General features: G+C 42.6%; 1 protein-coding gene across 1 annotated transcript; it reads left to right on the top strand.

Annotated features, from left to right (window-relative positions):
* Positions 1–1,001: 1,001 nt before the first annotated feature.
* MRPL23 (mitochondrial ribosomal protein L23) lies at positions 1,002–26,497 on the top strand. The gene is made up of 5 exons (XM_053254077.1): positions 1,002–1,155; positions 5,256–5,378; positions 6,691–6,773; positions 9,177–9,250; positions 24,047–26,497. Exons 1-5 carry the CDS (start codon positions 1,139–1,141, stop codon positions 24,209–24,211), a joined length of 462 nt encoding a protein of 153 aa, XP_053110052.1. The 5' UTR covers positions 1,002–1,138; the 3' UTR covers positions 24,212–26,497.
* Positions 26,498–26,911: the final 414 nt, after the last annotated feature.

The following is a 26,911-nucleotide window of genomic DNA, read 5'->3' as shown; positions in this document are numbered from 1 at the left end:
GTTGGTCGTTGTCCTCTCTTGCTCAATGATCCATATGCCCAGGGTATTTAAGAAAATTTATTAGAAACATTTAATATACCCACACACTCCAAAGACTCTGGGCGGTGCACAAAAACATGCAAACAAGGCAACATTAAAAATTACATTCTAAATTAAAAATTAAAGTAACTAGCAAAAACAAATGAAGTAAACTACAGGGCAAAAGCCTGGTGAAAAAGAAAAGTCTTCAACAGAGATTTAAAGATCAGTAAGGAAGGGGCTAGATGAATCTGAAGGGGAAGAGAGTTCCAAAGAAGTGGGGCAGCAACCAAAAAGGCCCTTTCGGGGGTCCTAGAGCCCCGAACCTCTCGGAAATCAGGGACAGATAAAAGGGCCATCTGAGATTATCTAACCGGACGGGATATAAAATGTCTTCTTCACTAAGAGCCCCAACCTCCATCAAGATCATCTGGAATGGTTTGTCTGGTGGCTACTCAAGGACGAGCCTTCTCTTTTGCCAGCCCTAGACACTGGAATGCGTTTGCTGAAATAAGAGCCTCCCCAACTCTGACAACTTTTGAAAAGCCTCCAAAGACACATTTATTCACCCAAGCCTTTTAACTAAACTTGTGGTTTTAAATTGTTGTAAGGTTTTAATTTGTTTTAATTCGTTGTATATTGCTGTAATCCGCCCAGAAACGGAAGTTTGGGGCATACTAATAAAATAAAATAAAATAAAAAATAAAATTTTAAGATGGGGCAAATTTGCAATCTTGTTCTTGGGCCCGCGGGCATTCAGGGACCAGCCGGGGGCAATAGCACCTCTCTCTCTCTAGGCAGAATTTAGAGGAATTCGAAAACACCCGCCTTACATATATAACCTCTTCAGAGTGTCACTTGACCGCCTCCATATGCGGGGCAGAGGCACATGGAAAGCCGTTCTAATCGCACGTCTCTATGCCATTTCTGTCATTTGTGGGGATTGTTCCGCAGTATCAACTGGGAACCCGAAGTGTTTCTACAGCTACACCGAGACAGAGCCTTAGTGTAACCACAGAGAGAAGGGCGACTCTTCTCCCTTCACCGGATGTCCCTCCCCCTCTGCTTCCGTTCCGACCGGAGGTGACGAGTGGATAAGGAGCGGGAGACCGGCGTAATAATGGCTAAGCGCCTAATGTGAGTAGCTTTGAGCAGAGGCAGGTGCTCTTACTTGCTCTCTTGCTTCTAACTTCATGAATGCTGTGCCATTCTTGTCTTGGATCCCGTTTGTCTTTTTGTAGACGCGGGGAGGGGCGGCAGTTGTGGTGTAGTATGTCAGGTGGTGGAACCCTCTCCCCCCCCCCGCCCCGAGCCTGGGAGAAGGGGAGGAGGTCTGGAGTTCGAATTCCGCAGCAGAAACCGAAATGTGTTTGCTCAGAAGTAAGCCCTACTGAATTAAATGGGATTTGCTCTCCGGAAAGAGTGCCCAGGACTGCAGCCTGAGTGCAGTTTGTTTTCTGTTGCTTAGTATCATTTGCTGCTTCTAATAATAATTAAGCTTTGTCCGTTGATCGGGCAGTTAAAAGTAATATAGTTTTGCTTAACAATCCCCAGATGCGAATTGAAAGGAATAAACTCAAGAAATAACACCCACCCACCCCACCCCCATCGCCCACAATTATATGAGGAACAAAAATATCTCACTTGGAATTTTCTGGAATTCAACATTCTGCTGGCTATAATGATAATACAAGCTCGTCCAAAGAGTCAAATGGCTTTATAAGTGATCTAAAATTCAGACCACTGGAAATCGGATTTAGCATTTTAAAAAAATTTTACTTGTAGGTTTGAATATGTTGTGCAACTGTCTATATTCTAAAGAACTACAGGCAAACATAAGAAGAGCAAAATGCTCCTGGATATTTTCTAATTGCAAAGCTTGAAACCAATTTTTTAAAATTAAACTCAGTTATATACTGTGTAAAAGTATAAAAATCTATATATAAAATCTCAGGGTGGTTTACAATCTAAACAAAATCATATAAAACATTAAAATTACTGTAAATAAAACTTTAAAACAACATAAACTAAAAGCCTGATTTCATTTGGGAGTGTGTTCCAGAGCTGCAGGGCAACCCTGGAGAAGGCCTGGTTTTGGGTCGCCACCAAGTGAGCCAACGACAGCTACAACCAGACCTCCCTGCTTACCTTAATAGGCGGTTGGGTTCATGAAGAAGAAGGTGCTCTCTTAAATACCCTGGGTCCAAGCCATTCAGGGCTTTATAAGTAATAACTAGCACTTTGTATTTTGTCTGGAAACTAATTGGCAGCCAGTGTAGTTCTTTTAAAATCGGAGTAATGTGGTCTCTACAGGTGGCCCCCAAGACCAATAGGCTGCTGCTTTCTGCATCAGCTGCAGTTTCAGAATATGTACAGAGGCAGCTCAGTGTAGAGTGTATTGCCGTAGTCAAGCCTGGATGTTCCCAGCATATGCAATACTGTTTTAAGGTCGTTTGTCTCTAGAATTGGCTGTAGCTGGAATATGAGCTGAACCTGATAAAAAGCACTCCTGGCCATTGCCTCAACCTGAGATATTAGGGAGAGGGTCCAAAAGTAATCCCAAGCTATGTACCTGATCTTTCAGGGGGAGTGTAACCGCATACAGAACAGGAAGATCTAAACCACTCCTAAATTTCAGTCTCCCATCTTGTTTGCATTCAACTTCAGTTTGTCTTCCCGCATCCAGTCCATTACAGATTCCAAGCAGGCATTAGAGAAATTAAGCCATCTCCTGATGAAGTTTATATGGAGAAAGAGCTCTGGGTGTCATCAGCATATTGATAGCACCCAGCACCAAATCTCCTGATGATCTCTCCCATCGGTTTCATGTAGATGTTAAAAAGCATTGGAGTCCTGTAGGACTTGACATAATAGCTCTTGCTTTGAGGAGCAACAATCATTATTAGTAATAGTAATAGTAACAGGGGCTCTAAGCTTTTGACAATTGCTTCACATTCTCCAGGTGTTTGGAGTTCTCTTTAGGGAAATAACGTGTGATCTGTTTGTATCTTGTTGATTATGCTCCGTCTTCTGCACAAGGAAGGCATGGCCAGCCACTCATTTTTCCCATTGTAAAAATAACACAGTGAATATCATATGCAGCTAGGGATGTGCACGAACCTCTTCAGAGGCCCTTTTACAGGCCTCCAAACAGGTTTGAACACTGGCTGGTTCGAATGTTTGGCGGTTGGGGGTGGGGTAGGACTTTAAGGGTGGGGGAGGGTGCACTCACCCCTCCCTCCACTTTCCTCTACTGGCGCTGGAGTCCTGTAAAATCTTTCGGGGCAGCAGTGTACGTCCCTGCTGGGCCTTCCCCTCTTTGACTGGAAGTCCTGGGCATGCTAGTGCATGTCGCTCGCGCAGGCAGATGGGCTCACGCACAATCACGACATGTGCGTTTGCCCAACGTGCTCACATGCTTGCGGTACTTCCAGCTGAAGAGGGGAAGGGGTACACTGCCACTGCAAAAGATCTTATAGGACTCCAGTGCCGGCGGGGGAAAGTGGGAGGAGGGATAAGTGCACCTTCCCCCACCCTTAAAGTACTATCCCCCACCCCTTCGAGCCACCCCCGCCCGATTCCGGGCACATCCCTATATGCAGCTTGCACAATATTTCCTACGCTGTCTTCTGTTTAGGAATTTTGTAATATTTGAAGAGAACTTGGGTCCTGCACTACAGCAAAATTGTCATGGTGAAGCCTTCCTCTGATTTTTTTCATTAGCTTTTATCCTTCATTTACACTTATTTCCTGATACTACTTCTACTTTTTTACTTGCTTTACAACAGTGGTTCTTTACTCTATCCTTCTTGGATAGGTAGTACTCCTCACCTCCCACTGCTATCGATTGGCCCATATGGAACTCCTAAACCACGGATGGCCGCTATGGCACGCATGTCCCATACAAAATGATCTTGTTTCAGGATTCACTTTCAGAAATATGGTGGGTTGTAGTGAAAGAAGTATTGATGGAGAAAAGAGAGTGTGGTTTCATTACAAGAATTTTCCTGTGTACCCATGAATATCTACAGGTGAAACTCGGAAAATTAGAATATTGTGCAAAAGCATTAATTTCAGTAATGCAAATTAAAAGGTGAAACTGATATATGAGACAGACGCATTACATGCAAAGCGAGATAAGTCAAGCCTTAATTTGTTATAATTGTGATGATCATGGCGTACAGCTCATGAAAACCCCAAATCCACAATCCCAGAAAATTAGAATATTACATGGAACCAAGAAGACAAGGATTGAAGAATAGAACAATATCGGACCTCTGAAAAGTATACAGTGTACTGTGCTTGATTGGCCAGCAAACTCGCCTGACCTGACCCCATAGAGAATCTATGGGGCATTGCCAAGAGAAGGATGAGAGACATGAGACCAAACAATGCAGAAGAGCTGAAGGCCGCTAATGAAGCATCCTGGTCTTCCATAATACCTCATCTGTGCCACAGGCTGATAGCATCCATGCCACGCCGCATTGAGGCAGTAATTGCTGCAAAAGGGGCCCAAACCAAGTACTGAATACATATGCATGCTTATACTTTTCAGAGGTCCGATATTGTTCTATTCTTCAATCCTTGTCTTCTTGGTTCCATGTAATATTCTAATTTTCTGAGATTGTGGATTTGGGGTTTTCATGAGCTGTATGCCATGATCATCACAATTATAACAAATTAAGGCTTGACTTCTCTCGCTTTGCATGTAATGCGTCTGTCTCATATATCAGTTTCACCTTTTAATTTGCATTACTGAAATTAATGGACTTTTGCACGATATTCTAATTTTCCGAGTTTCACCTGTATGTCTGGAAACCATCAGTCATGCCACAGTATCATCTCAGTCCTTAAATGTCTGGATCAAATATTAATTCTCCATCTTTGTCATTTTAGTTTACTATTCTGACACAGTGAAGAGCAGAACATCTGATTATCTGATTAAATACATTAGAGATTTTGTGGGGGGGAGTTTGGTAACTGTATATGTATATCTTCTGGTCTGATTTAAGATTTCTGGGAACATAATTTTTTGAAATTTCTGTTATTTTTTAAAAATGTGTAAAGCAAAAGAAGCAGCTGCATATATTGTGTAAGGTTTCATGTCAGATCTTTTTTTGCCATGTGTTTTAGGTTGATGATTATATGATTCCCCACACAATGGTAGTAAAAGAATTAAAAATGGTGGTTATAAGAACTGCATGCTTTAAGAAATTATTTGTTGCTCTTATCTACAGTTATCCTCTGTATCAGCTTGGAAATCCTCAGCTAAGGGTTTTCCGGACAAATTATTTTGTAACGCTGGTGAGGCCTGGTGTTCCACAGCCAGAAGATACTGTGCAGTTCCGCATTCCAATGGAGTAAGTACCTACATAGGAACATAGGAAGCTGCCATATACCAAGTCAGACCATTGGTCCATTTAGCTCAGTATTGTCTACAAAGACTGGCAGCGGCTTCTCCAAGGTTGCAGGTAGGAATCTCTCTCAGCCCTGTCTTGGAGATGCCAGAGAAGGAACTTGGAACCTAGATGCTCTTCCCAGAGCGGTCCCATCCCGTAAGGGGAATATCTTGCAGTGCTCACATGCAGTCTCCCATTCAAATGCAACCAGGGCAGATCCTGCTTAGCTAAGGGGACAAGTTAGGAAAGGGAATTTTTTGTGGGGGTTGGGGGCTTTAAAATATGTTAAGCGAACATTATCTACCTCCCCAGAATGTCATAATCAAAAAGTAAATACACCGTGCCAAAGGTGTCAGTTGGACAAGGAATAGGCTTTTTGGCTTGTGAGTATTCTGCCTTCTCTGCCAGTCGCAGCATCAAAGGTTTCCTGCCACAATGTCCCTCTCCATCCCCACCCCCACCCCCGTGCAGTTTGAAATGACTTGCTCTTCTCCAATGAACCCATCCAAGACAATTGGGACAAGGTTGGGACAATTATTTGAAATTGCCACATCTCTGACTCTCTTTAGAAGATCCTGCCATGCAGGGAAGAGATATAATGTCCTTGTTAATTTCTCAAGGAGAATTTTGTTGTCCTCCCCCAACATGTTGCTCTATCTTTAAAAGATCTCTTTCTGGGATGGTAAATGCTTAAATAAATGCTTTTGTAGCATCTGTTACTTGTTTTTCTTTATTAATAAATAACACATATGCTAGCATTTCATTATGAAATACCGTTCAGACTAATGAATAAGATGGGCATGGAGCAGGTTCAGATGAACACAGCCCAGCACATGCAATAATTTCGGGGCCATGCTGAGAATGCACCTGCCCTGATGTCACCAGCGGATGTGGAGTGCCAAGAGTTCAAATATTCCTCAACACAATTTTGATTAATGTGATCCTTTTGCCCATGGCTGATGTTAAAATATGTGTACACTTCACAATGTGGTTAAAATGTGTTCCAAAGTCATGTCCAAGCACATGTCCTGGGCTTACTGCTCACTGCAAGAATGGCTGAGTGAATGCCTGAATAAAGTTGTAGATGGAATGGTTCCTCTGGGACCTTGTTTGTGTCGATACTTTTGCTAACCAAATAGTCATGGCCAAACAAAAAAAGTGGCAATGCATTTCCTCCAGGAACATGAATGAGTATATCGTTATTTTATCTTTCTTGAAATTAAAATACTGCCAGCATTTTATACTGTGCTCTAACAGTTTGCGTTTGGTGTAGAATGACGAGAGTGGAATTGAAAGATTACCTTGAAAGCATTTACAATGTCCCTGTGGCTACTATCAGGACCAGGATACAACATGGTGAGTCCACAAGTCTTCAGCCAGCAGGCATTTCAAATGTTTTCCCCCTCCAAGTCTCCATTATTTGGAGAGGCAGTTGCTTGCTATAGATTAATGAGCTCCTATGTGACAAGATTATACTTTCAAAACGACGACAACAACCAAAAACCACTTTACCAGTTCCTGTGTGAATTGGAAATTACAATCTGGTCATCTTTGTTGCCCTATTTTTTTGAATAAAACAGCCATCCTTTGTGGCATAATCTAAAGACCTGAGGAGTGGGACCTGGAACACGTATTTATTTTATTGTACGTTTTAGTTATTTTATCATGCCTTTCTCAAATATTGAAAGGCAGCAAACTACAGAATAAAACGGCAATAAAAGCTCGTATCTTATGGCAGACTGTAAATGTTTCTGCAAGTAGGATTGTTCTTAATGTTAAAACTAAATGTCCTTACCCAAATTGATGTTCACATTGTAATGTTCCTAAAAATCAATTCATTCCCTTTGTAAGAACATCTTGAGTCTATTTTCTATAGCTGATGGGAATTGTTGGTGCAAATTGACTGACAACAACAGGAAGCTTTGGATTTTTAAGGGGAAATTTAGGATGTTCTTATTTATCTCAAAGGAGATAGATAAGTTTTACTAGTTTTTTAATTTAATATTTTCAGTGAATACAATGAATATATACCACTTTTCAGCAAAAAGTTCCCAAAGCAGTTTACATAGATTTAAATAAAATGTTCCCTGTCCCCAAAGAGCTCACAATCTAAAAAGGAAACACAAGATAGACACCAGCAACAGCCACTGGAGGGATGATAGGGCCATTTGCTCCCCCCATGCTAAACAAACACAAAATATATGAAAACAAAATAAACAATACAAATAGATAAGTACAGGGGAGGAAATTTGCAAGAAGGGAAGGACTGCTGTAGCATTCTCTGTAAAGGAAATGCAAAATATTGAAATTGCACTTCCTCAATGTGCTTTACAGTCCATTGGGGATGCTTCCTGCACAAAACCTATTGAAATGAATGGGACTTGGGGAAAAGTATGTGTTTCAGCAGAGTGAATTTGTTGTTGTGCAAGAGAAGCTTCCAGTAGGTGGTGCCCTTTCTCTTGTGCATCACCACAGCACTCCTCTGAGGTCGGTCACTGTCAGTAATATAATGAAGTTTGTTTTCTCCTAATATTTCATGATTTCTCTCTCCTGTGCTAGAATCCTAAACCACAGGACAATAGTGTGCATGAGAACAGCAGACGAGGATAGAAAGGCAGGGATGGAGAAGTTGTACTGAAAAAATGTGCTCTGACTCAAATGAGTTTGTTTGTTTTTGTTTATTTATTTAGTCTCAATTAATTAACTAACTAACATATTTTTATACTGCCCAAAATGTATGTCTCTGGGTGGTTTACAACATTTTTGAGGTTTTATTATGTCTTTTTATATTTAAGTTCTTTAAAAAGGGAAATTGTGCTTTGTGCTCAAACATTGATGGTGCTAAGGACCATAGATCAGGCTGGGATACTTTAGCTTGTGGTGGTGGTAGTAGTAGTATTAATAGAAATAACAATATATTTATATACTGAGTTTCAACAAAGAATAAAGTTTTTAAAGTAGTTTACATAGCAAAAGGAATCTCCCAAAAGTACTTATAATTTAAAAAGAAATACAAGAGAAACAGCAGCAGCAGCCACTGGGAGGGATGCTGTGTTGAGTTTAATTTGGACAATTATTCTCTTCCTACTACTAAATATAAGAGCCACCACTTTGAAAGACCTCTTTGCCCAGTTAGCAGGGGAAATAGGTGAATAAATATTTTCTTTTCTTCAATACAACCCTTTTCTTTTCTACTGTGGCATTATGATATGCGGAATTTATATATATCCAGTTTTATACACACACACCCGCGTGTGCACACACATTCCACTAGGACCTATGTTTTATGCAATTAAATACAAATTTGACTGTGAACAGAAGTACAACCCTGCTGGATCAGGCCCAAGGCCCTTCTAGTCCAGCATCCTGTTTCACACAGTGGCCCACCAGATGCTGCTGGAAGCCACAGGCAGGAGTTGAGGGCGTGCCCTTTCTCCTGCTTTTACTCCCCTGCAACTGGTACTCAGAGGCATCCTGCCTTTGAGGCTGGAGGTGGCCTATAGCCCTCCAATTAGTAGCCGTTGATAGACCAATTATAATGGGATTTACACACCAGCCCTAGCCATTCTGAGATTAGGGCCTTCCCATGTCAGTCAGGGCAGCCACAGAGCCATTTCTAGGCATCATGCATCTATTTTTGTAACCACATAAGTGAACTTCCCAAAAGATCAAAACTGATTCTGATTAAAAAAAACTATTGTGAAAGGGAGGTGTTATTGGCTTGTGGGAAATCGCATCAAACTTTCATTTACTTAACAGGTTCTATGCATCGAAGGGACCACAGAAACTGTCGTATAAAGAAGCCAGATTACAAGGTTGCATATGTACAGCTGGTAAGTAAATTAATGGGTGTGGAGTTGGGAAAAGAGAGTGTTTACCTGAGTGTTTTATCTGCTGTTTTAGTAATTTGATTAATTAATTTAGTATTTTTAGTAGTTTGTATGTATAGATTTATATATATTACATGAGTTTGGTATGAATTGTAAGCTATCTTGGGGTTACCTTGGCAGGAAAGGTGTGATATACATCTGTTAAGTAAATGCACAATACAACAATTACTGTAGATATTTAGCTAAATATTCCATGTGTCATCTGGATTGTGTGTTTAAACAGGCATTTGTATGAGTCAGTTCTGCCAGGATAGGGCTACTTCTCTAAAAGGCATAGAGAAGCTGCCACGGGTTCATAGATCCATCTTGATTTGATATGTTGTACATGTGAGACAATGGGCCAACTGGGTTATTGGTGACTCTGCCTATAAATACTACAAATTTTCAGTTTTTTGAGTGCAGAGGTCTGCATGGGGGAGATGCACAACTGCCTTCTCTTTATTAGCGTATTATCATCTGAGAACAAAAGGGCCCACTGAGATTGCTTTAGCAGTCTTTGTTGAGGGCCTGCACTACAAGGCTGAATTCGTTGCATTGTCCTGACTTACCCACATCACGTCGTGAGATTCCATAATACAACTTTCAGTTTCCTAAAAGTCCCTGTGGAAAGCTATGACTGCTAAGCTGCTTTGTTATAGAACATAATCCTTACTCATTACTAATCCTTAAACATGTGGAACTAAAGATTCTGAATCCTATAAACTGAATAAATAATGCAACGTAGGCAAATTGCAGAATGTTACATCTTGCAGTGTGTGTCGTCTTGGTGGGTTTCTCTTTGGTTGCCTGTTGTGAGTTGCCTTCTTTTCCCTCTGAGATTTTTTTTTTTTTTTTTTGCGGGCATACTTTTCTCAGGCTCTTGGGAGGGAAGTACTGGTGCAGGTAGTACCAGTGGCAGCTGTTGTGCTTGCAGAGCGGCAGGGATTCCTCCTAGTTTCCTGACATCAATTCCTGTGCACTGTTGTCTTGGCACAGCAGCTCCTAGGCTTAAAATGTTAACCTGCTCTCCTATGACTAGGTTCTGTTAATGTCACCAGTGGGTTCCTCTTTTCTTTTTCTTTCTTTCTTCTTGTTCTTTGTCTTGCTTGCTGGAGCACAAATCTTTGAATAGACACTGATATTTGTAACGATTCTCCGTATCCCTTTTCATTTTTCTGTCCCTTTCTAACAGGAGTCTTTGAATTTTAGGGGACCTTGGTAGTCCCTAAATTGTGGGAGGGTCAGGGTCTCATTGTGACATTGTGCTGGGCTTCAGAGGAATTTGGAAGCCATGAGAAGTCTCACTACTTTGGGATGCTTCCAAAATCCAGTGAGAATGCAATAAAATAAAATAAAATAATAATAATAAAGACCCGTTATCCTTCCAGGCAGCCCTACTGACCTTTGGAGCTGCTTGGAAGTAGTGCCTCTGAAGTCCAGAATGAAGTCTGAGACATGCCCCTCCCTTTTAACGCTTTTCAGTTCAAACAGTGTGTTTGGTACCTACAAGTACATTTGTGGGTCCTTGCTGTCTAACCATTAGAGAGAAACATTAGACTTTCTTTCCAGTCCAGCCTGCCATTTTACTGCCAGTAGTGGGTCTTCTGTTTGGCCCCATCCTGCTGATGGTTTGGCTGTGGGTCATAACCAGTTGCGGAGCTTCAAAGGGAGCTGTTCAGGACTTGGCACAAAATATTGTATTGGGGGAGAAGCATGGTGATGGGGAGAAGCGGCTCTTCACGACGTGTGACGTCAGCGGAGCGCGCGTGGCGGCGGCAGGTGCGCACACGCGGCAGAACGGGCGCATGCGTGATCTTTACTTTGGTACTTGCAGGCTAACGACGGGGCCAGGGGCGGCAGGGAGGCTTTGAGGTATTTCAGCAGTGCTCAGCACATACAAGCTCAAGACTTTAGTACTTTGCTGAGGGGGAGATAGTAAGCTCATAAAGTGAAAAGGTTTCAAAGAATCATAGAGTTAGAGGGATCTTGTAGGCCATCTAGTCCGACCACCCTGCTTGATACAAGAAAACCCGAGCTCGAGCATCCCCAGCAGATGGATGTCCAACCTCTACTTGAAAACCCCTGGTGAGGGAGAGCCCTCCCCCTGCCTTCCAAGGTAATTGGCTTCCTTGTCAAACTGTTCTTACTGTTAAGACGTTTCTACTGTTCAGCTGAAATCTATTCTCTAAATGAAGCTTGTTGGATCTCATTCTGTCCTCTAGGCAGCAGAGAACAAGCCTTTGCCCTCTTCTGCGTGCCAGCAGTCTAGATATTTGAAGAATGCTGTCATGTCCCCTCTGTTTTCTTTTCTCCAGATTAAACATACCCAGTTGCTTTAACCTTTTCTCATGAGGGTTTTTTCCAGGCCCTTGATAATCTTTGTTGCCCTCCTTTGACTCCATTCCAATTTGTCTGCATTCTTTCTAAGGTGTGGCACCTAGAATTGGACGCAGTACTCAAGAGGAGGTCTGGTTATTGTGAAATAAAGTGGAACTATTACTTCTCATGACTTGGGAACTATGGTTCTGTTAGTGTTTATGGGATTCATTATCCTGTGCGTTTCTTCTTAAGTGCAGAACCTTGCATTTGTCTCTGCTGAATATAATTTTGTTAGTTTCAGCCCAGTTTTTCATTATATCTAAGTCATATTGGACCGGCTTAGACAATCCAGCTCCCAGCTCAAGTGATTGTGAAGGGGATATGCTGGGAATGTGGAGGTCCTGATGCCCTCCCGACACATCTCATTATCATGTGGGTAGGCTGCTGTTCTGCGTGGCCTTTATACATGTGCTTAAGATACAGGTACTTGGAGTGCATGTACAGGTGCCTTCATTATCTAGCACCCATAGTTTCAGCACCCATGGTGCTGAAGAAGGCACTTTTTTCCCACCCATGGTTCCAGCGCCCATGGTGTCATGTATCCGCGGTTGGGCCATGTGCATTTCACCTTGTTATATACAGATCTAAACATACTTGAAATTCGCCTATCTGGAAATTACCTCCAAGGTCATTTTTGGCCACTATTGTGTTAAACCGAACCTTTTTCTTTGGCTCTTACTTGGAATAAAAATTCCTCCATGACATTCTCATTCCCTTAAGGTCTTGTTATCCACGGTTTTGTTATCTGTGGTTGTAGCCGAGAATGAAACCCATGCAGATAACGAGGGCCACCTGTATAGGGCCATTTGGAGGAACAGCCACTCTCTGTGCTCAGGACTATATTATTAGAAACAGCCCTTTACATTTTATTCCTGTTTTTTTAGATGTTAGCTACCCCTCCCAGTTTTGTTCCATCTGTATATTTGATGAGGATTCTGTCCACCTCTGCTTCTAAGTCATTGATAAAAATGTACTGGACTGGACCCAAGACAGAGCCCTATGGCAACCCACTCAAAACCCAAGACAGAGCCCTATGGCAACCCACTCAAAACCTCCCTCCAGATTGATGAGGAGCCATTGATGAGCACTCTTTGAGTAGGATTTTCCAACCAATTGTGAATCTACAAGGAATCTACAAGACAGTATTATTTATTTATTATATTTATAAATCACGTAACACTTAAATCTCAAAGCACAGAACTTTTAAGCACAGAACTTAAAATAATAAATAAAACTCAATTTAAAAAACAATCATCTAAATTTTAATTGCGTTCTCAAAGATAATGCAGAGGTTTTGCAAGTACATCAGCAAATTATTTTAGTACTGTAGGATGCAGTTTATCCTCGGTCTTGAATTGCGATTCTGACTTCTCACCATTCACGCTGCTTTTGTGAGGTTGTACACACTTCGCCTTCTTGGAGAAGACTGAGGCAAAATAGGAAATCCATCTTCTCTTTGTCACTCATTAACATGTCACCATCCTTACTCAGTAGCAGGTCTGCTGTTTGTTTGTTCTTCCTTTGAACATATTTGAAAAAAAGGCTTTTTGTTGTTGCTGCTCTTAGCATCAAGTCAAACAACAACCAAAACCTAAAAATCATATAAACAGATTAAAATTGCCATAAATAAAACTTCAAAACATCATAAACTAAAAGAGTGATCAAACAGGTGTGTTTTCAAAAGTCGTTTTAAAAGAAACCCTAGAGATGGGGAGATTTCATTTGAGAGTGTGTTCCAGAGCCTCGGGGCAACTATAGAGAAGGCCCGATTTTGGGTCTACTTTTTATTTGAAGCTCACCACTAAACCTTTTGTGCTCTTATATTGACTTTTCTTAAAGATGTTTCCCATTTTTCATTCTCATTGGAATTGTTTGTTGTTGTACCCTTTAATAACTTATTTTCAGGAACTCCCATCCATCTTTGAGTCCTTTCCCTATTAGTTCATCTAGCCATTGAATCTTTCCCAGCAGTTTCCTGAGCTTGTTTAAAATCAGCTTTCCTGAAATCCAAGACACATGCTTGACTATGTTCACCTTTAGCTTTCCATAAGATCAAGAATTTCAGCATTACATCCCAAAGTTCCTACCACTTTGACCTCATTGACTCAACTCTTACCCATTTTAGGATCAAGTCAATGACAGTCAATCTCCTTATTCCTTCCTCCACTTTCTAAAAGAGGAAAATGTCAGCAAGTCATGTCAGAAATTTATTGGAGATTTTATTCTTAGTGGAGTGCATCTCCAGACAGATATCAGGGTATCAGAAGAGTTATTAATCATTCTTGCTGCTTTGAAGCATTTGTAACTTGTTTCAGGAAAGCATAATCCATAGCCTTTCTTTGTATGTAGTTAGGATATATCCTAAGTACCAAGTTGTTTTTGTTTCCTTTTCCACTTATTTTCTCCTGTATACTCTCCATTGGGTTACCATATTCACTCTTTTAGATTTCTGTGCAGGTGTACACATTTTTAACACGTAATGCTATTCTTGCTCCCTTTCTGTTGTATCTGTTCATTTTGAACAAGTGTTATCCTTCAGCTGCTTCAGTCCTTCATTTTCTAATGAGCAACATAGGAAATTGCCTTTTACTGAGTCAGACCATTGGTTCATCTAGCTCAGTATTGTCTACACTGATTGGCAGTGGCTCTCCATGGTTTCAGGCAAGGGGTCTTTCTCTACCTGGAGATGCCAAGGATTGAGTCTCCCGCCCCAAAACAGACATTTCTTTGCAGTCATCTACTCTGAATTTCCTAGTTTTGAGAGGTGCTATAGCTCTTTGCGATAGTCGGGTTTGTTATATCTAATCTTGAAGTGATTTTATGTTTTATCTTCTTGTCTGTTGACATGTACTGCTTGATTCAGAGCAAAGTCTAGGTCCTTTCATTGCCCCTTTCTGCTGCTTTTTTATTCTGAAAAATAAACCATTCATCAGATTACATTTTAACAATTTGTTGATTTCTCATATGATGCTTGAAATATTTTTCTTAAGCCACCTGTGGTGAACATCTTAAAAGCCTTCTGGAAATGCCTTATTGAGTCTTAACTGGTTTGCCCTTACCTACTTAAAGTTTTTTGGCTGACCCTGATTTTAACAATTTTGTCATTGTTCTGAGCAATGACTAACCTTCACTTGCTCCTAACTGGAAGTCTTTGAACCAGCAACCACATTTTTTAAAAAGGCAGTCCTGATTAGTTTTTAATTAGTGGCTAATCTTGTAGGGTTCCTATTATGTTTTTCTAGCTGAGATGTCTGTAATTCAATATTACATAAAATTAATATTATTCATGAATGACCTGGGGAAAAATAATGTTAGGACCTGTTTTATATATAATCAGGGCCACTATGCTGCTTTCAGAACTGATTCATTTGAGGTGGTTATCCTGAGTCAACAACTTTACCAAGAGCTTGTTTACACAAGTGAGCCCAGGATGTTCTTGCCTTTGCCCATTGCCTTAATTTGCTGTAGTGTCATAATACATTTTTACGGCGAGTTAGTCCATAGTGAAACAAACAAGGAAGAAGGCCTTAATTTATCTAGAGGTTCTTTTCCTTCCTTCAGGCTCCTATTCACACTTTAAACAAACCCAGGGCTCAAACCAGTTCATGCTCATTACTTCCAGGTGATCCGGTAAGAGCCATCATCTGTTTGGGAAGGTTCTTGTGTTTGCCTCCTTTGAAGGATCAGTAGGTGGCAGCAGCATCCTTCCATCGGCTACTTTCTTCACTAGCTGGCATTCTTATGTATCTGAGACATTGTTTTGTCTTGAAGGCAGCAGTTACGTTTCCCTACTCTGGAAGTCATCAGCTTCTAGTTTCCAGGCCAACTTATGCAATATAATATGCACACATTAATCATTGCATTCAAGTGTTGGAAGATGAAAAGGCTGATGTGTTAGACATCATATAACACATAGCTGTATGGGTGAGAGTAGAGAATTGACTCATATGCATAAGGGCCATGTTGTCTTGAAGATTGAAGACTCTTTCTCCTTGACCCCAGACTTGGCAAATGAGGGCTTTCAGTGCAGGTGGTATTTGTCTCTATTGCAAATGACCTCAAGCTGGTGCTTGTGGTCAGTATCACCTTCAGTAGTTTCAGGCTGTTCTTGATGTGCTTTTCCCTTCCTCCTAAGGAAAAAAAAAACATTTTGTAACCTTGGTTATGATACAGAACTACTGGCTGCCCTTTATGTTTCACAAGCTAGAACCTGGCTATTTATCAATATAAAAATGGCCTTTGTGCCTTCAGAGCTGTGCACTGAATCTTTTCTCCTGTTAGTGGTGTTTCACCTCTGGAAGAGCTGTGAGAGCAATCCTTGTGCCATTGCCAAATCACTTGAAAAGATTAGTGGGAAGTGGGGGACCTTCTAAGGACTTTGAGTTTGTTTGCAGTTCACTTAATTCTGGCATCAACAACATGTGACTCTCAGGCTGCAGCACACATGCCAGCTGTGTGTGGTAGCTTGCCTGATGCTTGATATACTTCTCAGTATTGTAGGAGATGGTTACCACACAACAGTGCAGCATTTGATCATATGAACAATTTTTCTGAACCAATTTCCAGTGTGTACTGGGATACTTGGGAGAAGCATGCTAATCCGTGTTCACATTAGGCTCTCTGCACTTAATTAATACATTAATTAAATTAATTACATTTATATACCACCCCATCCAAACAGCTCTGGGCGGTGCACAACAACAAAAATAAAACCCACAAATCAGTCCTTTTAAAAACAACATAAAACCATCTATATATTTAATTCTCTAAGGCATACCTGTGGCTAACTAATCCCATGCGTGGCAGCTCTCATGAGAGTTCATGAGCAAAAGCACCTGAGTGGGTAATGGGGAGTCCATATGCAGATAGGGAGGAGGAGCCTGTGAGAGCAGAAGCACCATGGTGATTGGGCAGTGGGGATTCCATATGCAGATAGGGAGGAGGAGCCTGTGATGGTTAAGGTCAGTTGGAATGCAACTGTTACTGGTTGGAAGATGTTCTTGATCGTAGAGGAGAGAAATATCTCTCTCTCTATAAAAGGGTAGTGGGCAGGGGTCTGCAAAGAGAGGGGTTGTGAGGGAGGAAAGAGCCCCTTCAGGAGAAGGAGCTGCCACTGTGTGAATTAGATGAGGAAACAAGATGAACAAGATCTGTTAACTCAGGAAGGGACAGAGAGAGAGAGAAGGGAGGGGAAGACAGACAGAGGGTAAAAGCGAGTGGAGGATAGAGAAAGAGAGAGAAAGGGAGGGGAAGAGAGAAAGAAGGAAGGGCGAGGGATGGGCCCGAACCTGTCAGCGGCCTGAGGGGAATGAGTGGGCATGCTGGCAGTATCAAGGAAGGGCCCAGTCAACCACTACGGCTGTTTGGGCCACTGGCGGAGGGAGGGAGGTAGGCAGGCAAGGGACGAGCCTGGGCCTGTCAGCGGCCTGAGGGGAACAAGCGACCATGGTAGTGGTGGCAGCAAGGAAGGGCCCGGTCAACTGTTGCTGCTGCTCCTGTGAGGAGGAGCAGGAGCGGGGCTCAGGTTAGGGTGGGGAGATCTCTGAGGTGAGAGGGGCTGTGGCAAGGGGTGAGGGGAGCAATCAAGTACTAGTGTGAAGATGCTCTGTGCGGGTTAAGCTAGTTAAGTTAAATTAAAACATTTAAAGCAGTTTAAAAACTCTGGAAGGCCAGGCCAAACAGATTTTAAGGGTTCTCCTGAAAGCCAACAATGAACTCAAACTATGGATTTCTGCCGGGAGTGCATTGCACAGGCAAGGAGCAGCTATAGAGAAGGCCTGCCTTTGAGTCACCACCAGATGTACTGGTGGTAACTGGAGACGGCCCTCCTCAGATGACCTTAATGTGTGGTGGGGATCACGCAGAAGAAGGCGCTAAGCTAATTCAGGGCTTTAAAGGTAATAACCAGCACTTTGTATTTTGGCTGGAAACATGTGTGCAGCCTATGCAATTGTTTTAAAACAGGAATAATATGGTTTCTTTGGGTTACCCCAGTCTGGCTGCCGCATTTTGAACTAACTGAAGTTTCTGAACTACATACGAAGCCAGCCCAATGTAGAGTGCATTGCAATAGTCAAGCCTGGAGGTTACCAGCTGATGCACCACTGTTTTGAGGTCATCTCTTCAAGGAATGGACACAGCTGTCGAATCAGCCAAAGCTGGTAGAAAGCACTCCTGGTCATAGCCTCCACCTGAGATACCAGTGTGAGGCCTGGGTTCAGGAGTATTCCCAAGCTGCGTACCTGTTCCTTCCGGAGGAGTGTAACCCCGTCCAGCACAGGAAGATCTTACTCATCCCTCAAATTTTGATCTACTGCAATGGGTATCCCCATCTTGCTTGGATTCAATTTCAATTTGTTATCCCTCATCCAGCCCATTACTGCCTGTAGGCTGGCATTTAGGGAATGAATGACATTTCCTGATGATGAAGATGACAAGGAGAAGTAAATTTGGATGTCATCAGCTTACTGATAACACCCAGCACCAAATCTCCTGATGACCTTACCCAGCAGTTTCATGTAGATGTTAATAAGCATTGGTGACAGAATGGAGCCCTGAGGAACTCTATATAACAGCTCCTGTTTTGAGGAGCAACTGTCACCAAGCTCCATCATGTGGAATCTATTCAAGAGATAGGAGCTGCCTACAAAACTGCCTGGAGCTGGTCGGGCACCACTCTCTCAATCACCTTGCCCAACCAGGGGAGATTGGAGACTGGCCTATAACTATCCATCGCAAAGGGATCCAAAGAAGGCTTCTTAAGAAGTGGTCTATCCATTGCCTCCTTCAAACAAGGAGGAACCCTACCCTCAGTGATGCATTTATGATATTAACTAGGCCACCTCCAACAATCTCCCTGCTAGATAGAAGCAGCCAAATCGGACAAGGATCCAGAGAACAAGTGGTAGGCTGCACCGCCCCAAGCAACTTATCCGCATCCTCAGGAATTGCAGATTGAAACTGATCTAATCTTAACAACTGCAAGAGGGATTGCTGGTCACAATCAAGTCGGCCCCAAAACAGGAGATTTTATCTACAAAGAACCCATTAAAAGCGTCACAGCAGAACAACATTTCTGGTGACTGATTTAAGACAGAAGGAGTGGAAATTAAACTCCTCACAACATGGGATAGCTCTGCTGAATGTGAACCTGCAGATGCAATGAGTGCAGACCAAAACAAATTTTTTTTTTGCAGCATACACCACCGCCACATAAACTTTCAAATTGGTCCTATGCTGTGTCCTGTCAAATTCAAGCTGAGTTCTTCTCCATTTGCGTTCCAGTCGCCTACCCTGCTGCTTTAACCCCCACAACTCCTCTGTATACCAAGGGGCCATTTTTTAAGCAGGTCAGAAGGAATGCTTAGGAACAATCGTTTCTACCGCCCTGGTGAGTTCCCTGTTCCAGGTTCCCACCAGGGCATTGACAGAATCATTGGCAGCACCGACATTAAAACCCTCCAAGGTTTTTTGAATCCTACAGGATCCAGCAGCCATTTTGGGCGGACCATCCTAATAGGTCCACCACCCTGAAGGGGTGGATTGTGGCTGTGAAACCAACCTTAACCAGGTAGTAGTCCGTCCATGACAATGGGGAAACCACCGGATCCCCCACCCATGGAACACCCCCCCTGATCCGAACAAAAGACCAAATTGAGTATGTGGCTGGCTACATGAGTTTGTTCAGAAATTAATTGGGATAGGCCCATAGCTGTCATGGCTGCTATGAACAACTGAGCCACACCAGACAATCCAGCCCCAAAGTGGATGTTGAAGTCCCCCAGCACCAAAAGTCTGAGAGACTCCAACACCAACTTTGTGTGCAGCTCCACCAGCTTAGTTAGGGAATCAGTTGGGCAGCAGGGTGAACATTACACCAAGAGAATCCCCAATCTATCCCTAGATCCCAGCCTCAGAAATACACACTCAGTGTAAGTCAGCTGTCTCACAGGGGCCCTGGTATTCTTATGGACCACAGCCACTCCACACACACACACACCCCACTTCCCCTAGCCTGCTCCACAACAGAGTAGCCTGATGGAAGAAGCTGGGCCCAAACTGGAACACTTGCCTCCCCCAACCAGGTCTCAGTTATACATGCCCGGCCAGCTCCCTCATCCATGTTCAAATCATGAACATTTTCGGTCTTATTCTGAACTGACCTGGCATTGCAGAGGAGCAAGACCAGACTCTGTGGGTCGTTGGAGCTGCTCCCCGAGGCCTGAGAGTTGACAAGGCAGTTGGAAGTGGAAACAGTTACTAAATTACTGATCTCCCTTCCCCTGTAACGGCCAGCTGCTCTGCCAGCGCCAATTCTTCTATTCCCCACCACTACAGTAATAGCCGCCCCAGAACTGCTGGGCGCACCCCCGACACCATCCCACTCAAGAGAGCCCAAACACATGCCTGCAGAGAGGCCTGACACAGCCCAATAAAAATGGAGAACCAGCAAACTCCAGCCCAAACCTCCCGCCCCTCCCTAATATATCTTCCCCCCAGCCCTCAGTCCCACCTTGAAGACCAGGCACCAAAGTCTGGCACCCTTTGACGGCTGGCTTTGGCATCTGCCTGCAGGCAACTTTTGGCTATGACACCAGATGTAACCCTGAAAAGTGGAAAGCTTTTGTGCTTCTACCATCATGCCATCATTACCCTGAGGCTAGATTATGTAAAGCAGGAGTGATAGGGCTGCTCTTGATGTCTGCCTTTTTAGCTTCAGCTGGAACAGCACACAGGAGCCCACCTGCTGACATCTGTATGCTGTCAGCAGGTATACACTGGCATTAGGCCAGAACCTGCCTAGCCAAGATGAAATGTCCTATATGGTGAATGGTCTCCACCCACATGGTGGTTATTGTTTAAAATCATGCCCTAATTGAGGTCAGTAGCCAATGCCCATTGACCTGACTGAGCAAAATGCTCATTTTTCCCTTGACCAACTGTTTGTAAAATATGGCAGAAGCTCAGATATGACTTACAGTGAGGAAGAAATCTTTACAGTCTTTGAAATGACAAGTGACAGTCTCTGTGTGGATCATCCCCCCCCGCCCTGCCCACCTCCGACTTTATGTACAGTTATCCCTTTGGGGTATAGCTGAAGTTAAGAAATGGTCAAGATACATGCTTTTGAATGCTAGCTACTGAACATGCACAGTAACTGTTTTTCATAAAGTTTTCAGCACTCCAGACTCTGACCAGTGCAAAATTACTGCATGGTATTGTTGTTGAGGATTTATAAGGCTTTCAGTTTGGAGAGTTCAATGTAATGTCTTGGCGGTTTCAAATCCTAGCTGGCTGCTAGCCAAGATCAGCATTTCTCAGCAAAACAAGAGGTGGAAAGAGCCAACTAGTCTGTGCTGATTATTATTTATTAAAAAGTTCCAGATACAGATTGACTTCTGCACAATATTTGATTTTGACCAGCCTTGAAATGGGAACTGGGAGCACTTTTATAAACAGCTGAAAGGGTATTGTCTGGTTCCACTCTTGTGTCTGGGCATTCCTCTGTGCCCTTTTCCTTGAAACAATAACAACAAAAAGGTGGCGGTGGGGAATGTGTAGCATTTTGTGGAAAGGTCCATCCACTCAAGTTATTCACCTTCAGCCTCCAGGGATATAGTGACAAATGTTGGAAGAAAGAGCAGGGACTGGCACCTTGGCTCATCCTACAGGCCATGCCCTTGCCCTTTGAGGACAGAAGAACCGTGTCTACTGTAGACAAGGCCTCCCAGTTCTCAGCTTGGCAGCAAATTCAGCCCCAGTATGTGTAGCAACTTCAGTCAATGACGACGTTGTGCATCCAAGGGTAAGGGGCAAATGGCAGCCATGCAAATATTGCTTGATGACTATCCAGGGCTGCTGTTGGCATGTGTGCTGGAGTTCTTGTTTTTACAGGGTTTTTTTTTTAAAAAAAGGATTTCTACCCTGCCCAGTCCCTTAGGACTAAGGTGGACAACTGCCATTTTAAGATTAAAATATACATCCAAACTACCTACAGACATTAAAAGCCAGTTCCTTTTCTTTTTTTTCTTTTCCTTTCTAAATTCATGTATTACTTTTGGAAAACACACAGGCTTGGACTTGAGTAGAGCTCCATAGGCGGGAAGTAATAGAGTTGCAGAACAGTTACCAAAATGCTTCTGAGCATTTCCTGACAATGACCCCTCTATAACCTAATAAGAAAAGTGCCTTCGGCAAGCTGCTGTGATAGCATGCAGGGAAGGAGGTGGCTTCTTTGGTATTTAGGGGCTAGGCCTTCTAGGTCAAAGCTTTACCTTTGAATGATACGTTTATGTTGTGCACTGAGGCTTGATTGTGACTGTGACATGGGCAGTGCAGCAAAAAGCCTTTGGAGACCCAGGTTCGGATCCCTACACAGCCATAAAACCTCATTGGGTGACCTTGGGCCATCGCAGTCTCTCATCCTGACCTACCTCACAAGACTGTTGTGAAGACAAGGGGGTATCCCATGCACACTACTGTGAGCTCCTTGGAGAATGGGTGGGATATATATGCAAATAAAAAAATAAAAGCCCACAGACCAAGATCAAAGCTATAATTGCACTTCTGATTGTCTTGTGCATATGGGTCCACTATCATGTGCAAACAGGACTATAGATACAGGCAATCATGTGTTGGCTAAGACCTCTTAGCTGGCACAGCAAACTTTGATTTGTAGAATAACAGCAAAAACGCTCATGTCTTCAGAATTTTATATGCTTTTGTTTGCCAAGTTCTTTAGGGGTGGGCTAAGGCCATTAAGGTATTTTGGAAAATAGTTTCAAAATAGCTCCAGACATTATTTTTATAAAGCATCTTTCTATGCTGTGTTATTGTCTGATAGTTTTATTATACCAAGTCCTCTACTTGAAGTGAATGGAGGGCTGACAAGGCTGATTTTAATGAGGTTGTCAACACTGCATCCAATATGGAAAAATAAAGAGATAATGTCAACGGAATAGAATGCTGTCCTAGAATAATAGGTTCCTGCTGTTAAATAAAAGCTAAAAGGTCAGCCGATGATTGTTTTCCAAATGGGAGACGTTGAGTCTGTGGCAACGCTCTGTGTTGGCATTGACTCTCTTCATTATGGAGAATGATTGCTGTAGATTTAATACTGCATTTCAGGAATTGCATGAATTTCACAAATCACTTTATTTCATATCATTATACAGTTTTGCCTAGAATATCATATTCCTTATTCTGTTCTGCAACAGACGTTGAGACACAGAATAGCCATGGCCTGTGCTTTAGTAAACACACTCTTTCTCTCTTTGCTTTGGCTATTGTCAGACCTAAATCTAGTAGGAACAGTGTTGAGGAGATCACCAAGATGTGCCCTAATTGACCCATGTCAAGGTAGCCCTCCCCTCACCCTTTTTGTTACCCTCAAAGTAGGAGAAAGATACTTTATTAGCCTGCTAAAACTTGCCTGTAAATGTGCCGCTTTCCCCTTGTCACTTGCATTCTCCTGCCGACCCCTACCTGCATGTCTCAGAGTTACTTTCGTTTCTGTTTGCCCCCTTTAATCCTTTCAACCCTCTCTGTCCCTTCCCTATTCTTTTTGAGATTCCTAGACAGCCCCATAAGTGTGTCTTTCCTCACCTCTTTGCAGCTGCTTAAACAGGTGGGGTACGGCTCTCCAATATGCTTAGGCTTTCCTTGTCTTCCATAAGACTGGGAGAACAATGTAGGTTGAATAATATTCTGAAGACACCAAAGAGAAGATCCTCTCGACTCTTTTAGATCTGTGCAGTCACAACTGCTGCAATTGAGATCTCTAGTTTTGTAAATATGTTCATATGTTATCTGCTAGAAATGGATAGTAAAGGATATTGGATAGTAAGGGATATTTTTTTATTTAACTGGACTCCTCTGATAAATTGTGGGTTGCTTCTTGAACTACACAATAAACCTTCGTTGTATATTTCACAACTGACTATGATTCCTGCACAGAAGTCGGTATCTCTTTGAAAAAGTGCTGTATAATTGCATATATTACCTTCTGTATATTGCACCGACCACACTGGGAGAGCCAGGATGAAATTGTGGTTAGATTGGGAAATCCCAAATTCAACTTGCCACTCAGTCATAAAGCTCTGACTTGTTACCTTGAGCCAGTTAGCTTATCTTACCTTTCAGGATTGTTGTAAGCATGTAATATGGTGAAGTGGGTGTGTGGAGGGACCTTGGATGCAGCCCTGAGCTCCTTAGAGGAACAACCACCCATGCTCTGCACCTAACTTCCTATGAGTTCTGCTGAGGCACTCTTGGAGGCCGGCAGTAGCATTCTGGGCCAGCTGAAACTTCCCACAGCTGTCCAAAGAGTGTTGTACCTACTACTGGAACATGTGATTAAACATTTGTTTTCTGTCTTTTTAGGCTGCAGGACAAACTTTTCAGTTTCCAGACTTGTTTCCAGAGCTAGAGAAAACCATTGAGCCTGGCTCTCTTGATGACACCAAGAATAAATTTATGGAGGATGAAAGACAGAAGCAGAAAGAGGACCCCAGGCGAGCAGGAGTTCCTAACTGGTTTGGACTTTGATGGAATCAACCTGCTGCTTTGCTTTAGGTAGTTTGAAGGGACTCTACCAGTAATGGTCCTCATCTTGCAGTGCCATTGTACATTAGTTCTTTTTTTCTTTTTCTTTTTAAGCCCTTTGAAAACATTTTGCAGATACGCATTCAATGCAACAGAATTACGCAGAAGAGAAATGAGAATAATCTATACATGGGATATCGGCAACCTTTTCAGATTCAGCTTATGAAGGTTCTGTTCCTTTTGCATATGGAAATACTGGCTCCTATGTCTATCTGGAGAAATGTGCTGCCCAGGCCACCCTAAGTAGGTTACTTGAATGCCATCAACTATAGTGTTGAGAAAAAGTATGTATAAGATCTGAGACAGCCAGCTTCTGTAAAGATGAGGGCCACATATGAGATGTGGTGATCTGGCTACCTCTCTAGTTGGCAAGCAGGAACATACCTTGGGTATCTTGCTGCTTTTGGAATGGCACTCTTGGAAATGTGGGAATGAAGCCCTCTCTTTCCCCATTAATTATGTCCCGGCATGGCTACACAAGATCTGTTCTCACAGCTGAAGGAGGACTCTTACATTTCCAAATACATAGGTAGACCAGCTGATCCCATTTGAATAAAAGATGTTGTTTTGCTGACCCTCTTTCCATGCAGTTCGTGTGTTGATTTTTTAAATCTCTAGGATGTCTGCATAATGCGCTCTTTCCTCTGGTAAAGAGTAACGGTGTATTTTTCTGCTCTTTGCCCTGATTTTTGTTCAGAGACATCCTTCCCCTTCTGTTTGCACTTAGGCCTGATTTCCATTTTCCTCTTGTACTTTCAAATTCACGTGTCAGTTTTCAATCCAGGCAGCAGAACATAAGCAGCCTTCTGTGTGGAAGCTTATCTCTGTTGCTGTTTGAGGAAATACTAGCTGAAATGCAGTGGTCTGTGGTCGGATTTCCCAGAGATCTGTCCTGGTACTTAACCCACCAACATGTTTCAACAAACATGCACTTTTGTTCTTGCCACTTCTCTCTAATTTAGGAAGCCTGCACCACCACTTAGTATGCAACAAAACAAGGAAAAACAGGCTGGCCAAGGCAAACTAACAGAATGGACATCTTTCTGTGGTTCAGCTCCAGAGCTGCATTGTACCCAACCAAAGACTGGTGCCACGTTGGTTTCCTCCCTGCAGTGGGCCTAAGCTCTAGTTACTCCTGTGAGTGGCACTTGCAGCCCAAACAGGCCTGGAGGATGTGTTAAGGGTTATACCCCCTTTACTGGCAGCTTTTGAGGCCATGGTTCTCTTTATATTGAGCACAGGGAGAGCAACTGCCCCTCCTTAGACCACCAGTGACTTTCTCCAGTGGCTGTAGGTGTCACTTTTTGTGTATGTGTTTTTAAGGTTGTGAATCTCTTTGGGACAGGGAAGCATTTTTGCATACCTTTTGCTATGTAGAAGGAATACAGAAATAATAAATAAATAAAATAAAAGTGTTGCCTTACTTTACAACCAGACTGTTTGGAGACCTGGGAGATATGCAGTGGGTTGGACTTACTTAAGCCTATGGACAACCCAATTTCTTTGGGAGTTTGCTTCTCTCCCTCTTTCCCCATAGTGGCATTCAGCCATTCCTACATCCTTTTCTCTCTCACCGCCAGTTTGTTAATTAGAGGAGTAATTCATCCAACATGTTTGGGTTTTTTTTTTTGTCAAAGTAGAAACAAAAACAATCTATTCTTTTTTTCATTTAATTTGTTCAGATTTTTAAAAATTATTTAGTTTAGATGTGAAGAGGTACATCCTGGTTTGCGCAGCCTCTGATAGGGCATGTACTCCTATGCATTTCTTTCTCATGCTTTTCTCCACTTCAAGACTTTAGGCAAGGGGGAAATGATGCAACTGCCTGCTTTGGCTTCATGTTTACATAAGATATGGTTTTTAAGGTTGTGAATCTCTTTGGGACAGGGGAGCATTTTTACACCTCAGCTGAATATGCTACCTGGAGGGGGAATTCAGATTGCAAGATGAAGTGGTGGAGGGGCAGATTCTGGAGAGGAAACAACCAAAATTAATCTTCACCTAGTTTCCTTCTGTGCTTATATCCATGTATTTCATATTGAGGAGTCCTGATGACTGGGCTAGGGACCTGTTTGCATGTAGTATGTATTGAATGTCAGTGCCAATTTGATTCACTATGTAATACAAATTTCTTGAAACTTTGAAACCCATGTTGGGGCTTGATACATGGCTTAATGTAGCTCAAGAATAACTGCGCTTGTGCAGCTATAAAGATGTAGATAAAAACGACTGCAGCAATTGTCTTGACTGCCCAGATGGCGAGTGCCTTCACTAAAATTACAGTCCAGCATTACCTTGAAGATACATATAAAGGGCAGAGTCCCCATTTGTTCTCCAGAGTAAGCTTTAGCTGCTTTGGATCTGCTCAGAAAAGTGGGATGGACACTTCTTAAAATAAATTAAAAATTGATACATTTCTTCACCCCTTGAAGATAATTTTGGACTTGACCAGCTGATTTCTGCTCACATGTAGTCTCCCATTCAAATGTAACCAGAGTGGACACTGCTTAGCTAAGGGGACCATGTATGATTGCTACCACAAGACCAGCTCTCCTCTCCTAGGTTTTAAAAACCTATGTACCTGGTTGACCAATGATTAATTCCGGTGTACAGAATTTTCAGTTTCTTGCATACTGGCAGTGG

This window comes from Hemicordylus capensis, chromosome 1 (assembly GCF_027244095.1).
Source record: "Hemicordylus capensis ecotype Gifberg chromosome 1, rHemCap1.1.pri, whole genome shotgun sequence".
Taxonomy (NCBI): Eukaryota; Metazoa; Chordata; class Lepidosauria; order Squamata; family Cordylidae; genus Hemicordylus; species Hemicordylus capensis.
The sequence above is the reverse complement of the archived record's forward strand: the minus strand, read 5'-3'. Positions and strand labels throughout refer to the sequence as shown.

What these genes read in the sequence shown, in the direction of transcription:
- MRPL23 (XM_053254077.1), top strand. An exon ending in CAGGACCAGGATACAACATG is followed by an intron (nt 6,774 to 9,176) that starts GTGAGTCCACAA and finishes TTTACTTAACAG; the next exon opens with GTTCTATGCATCGAAGGGAC. An exon ending in AGGTTGCATATGTACAGCTG is followed by an intron (nt 9,251 to 24,046) that starts GTAAGTAAATTA and finishes CTGTCTTTTTAG; the next exon opens with GCTGCAGGACAAACTTTTCA.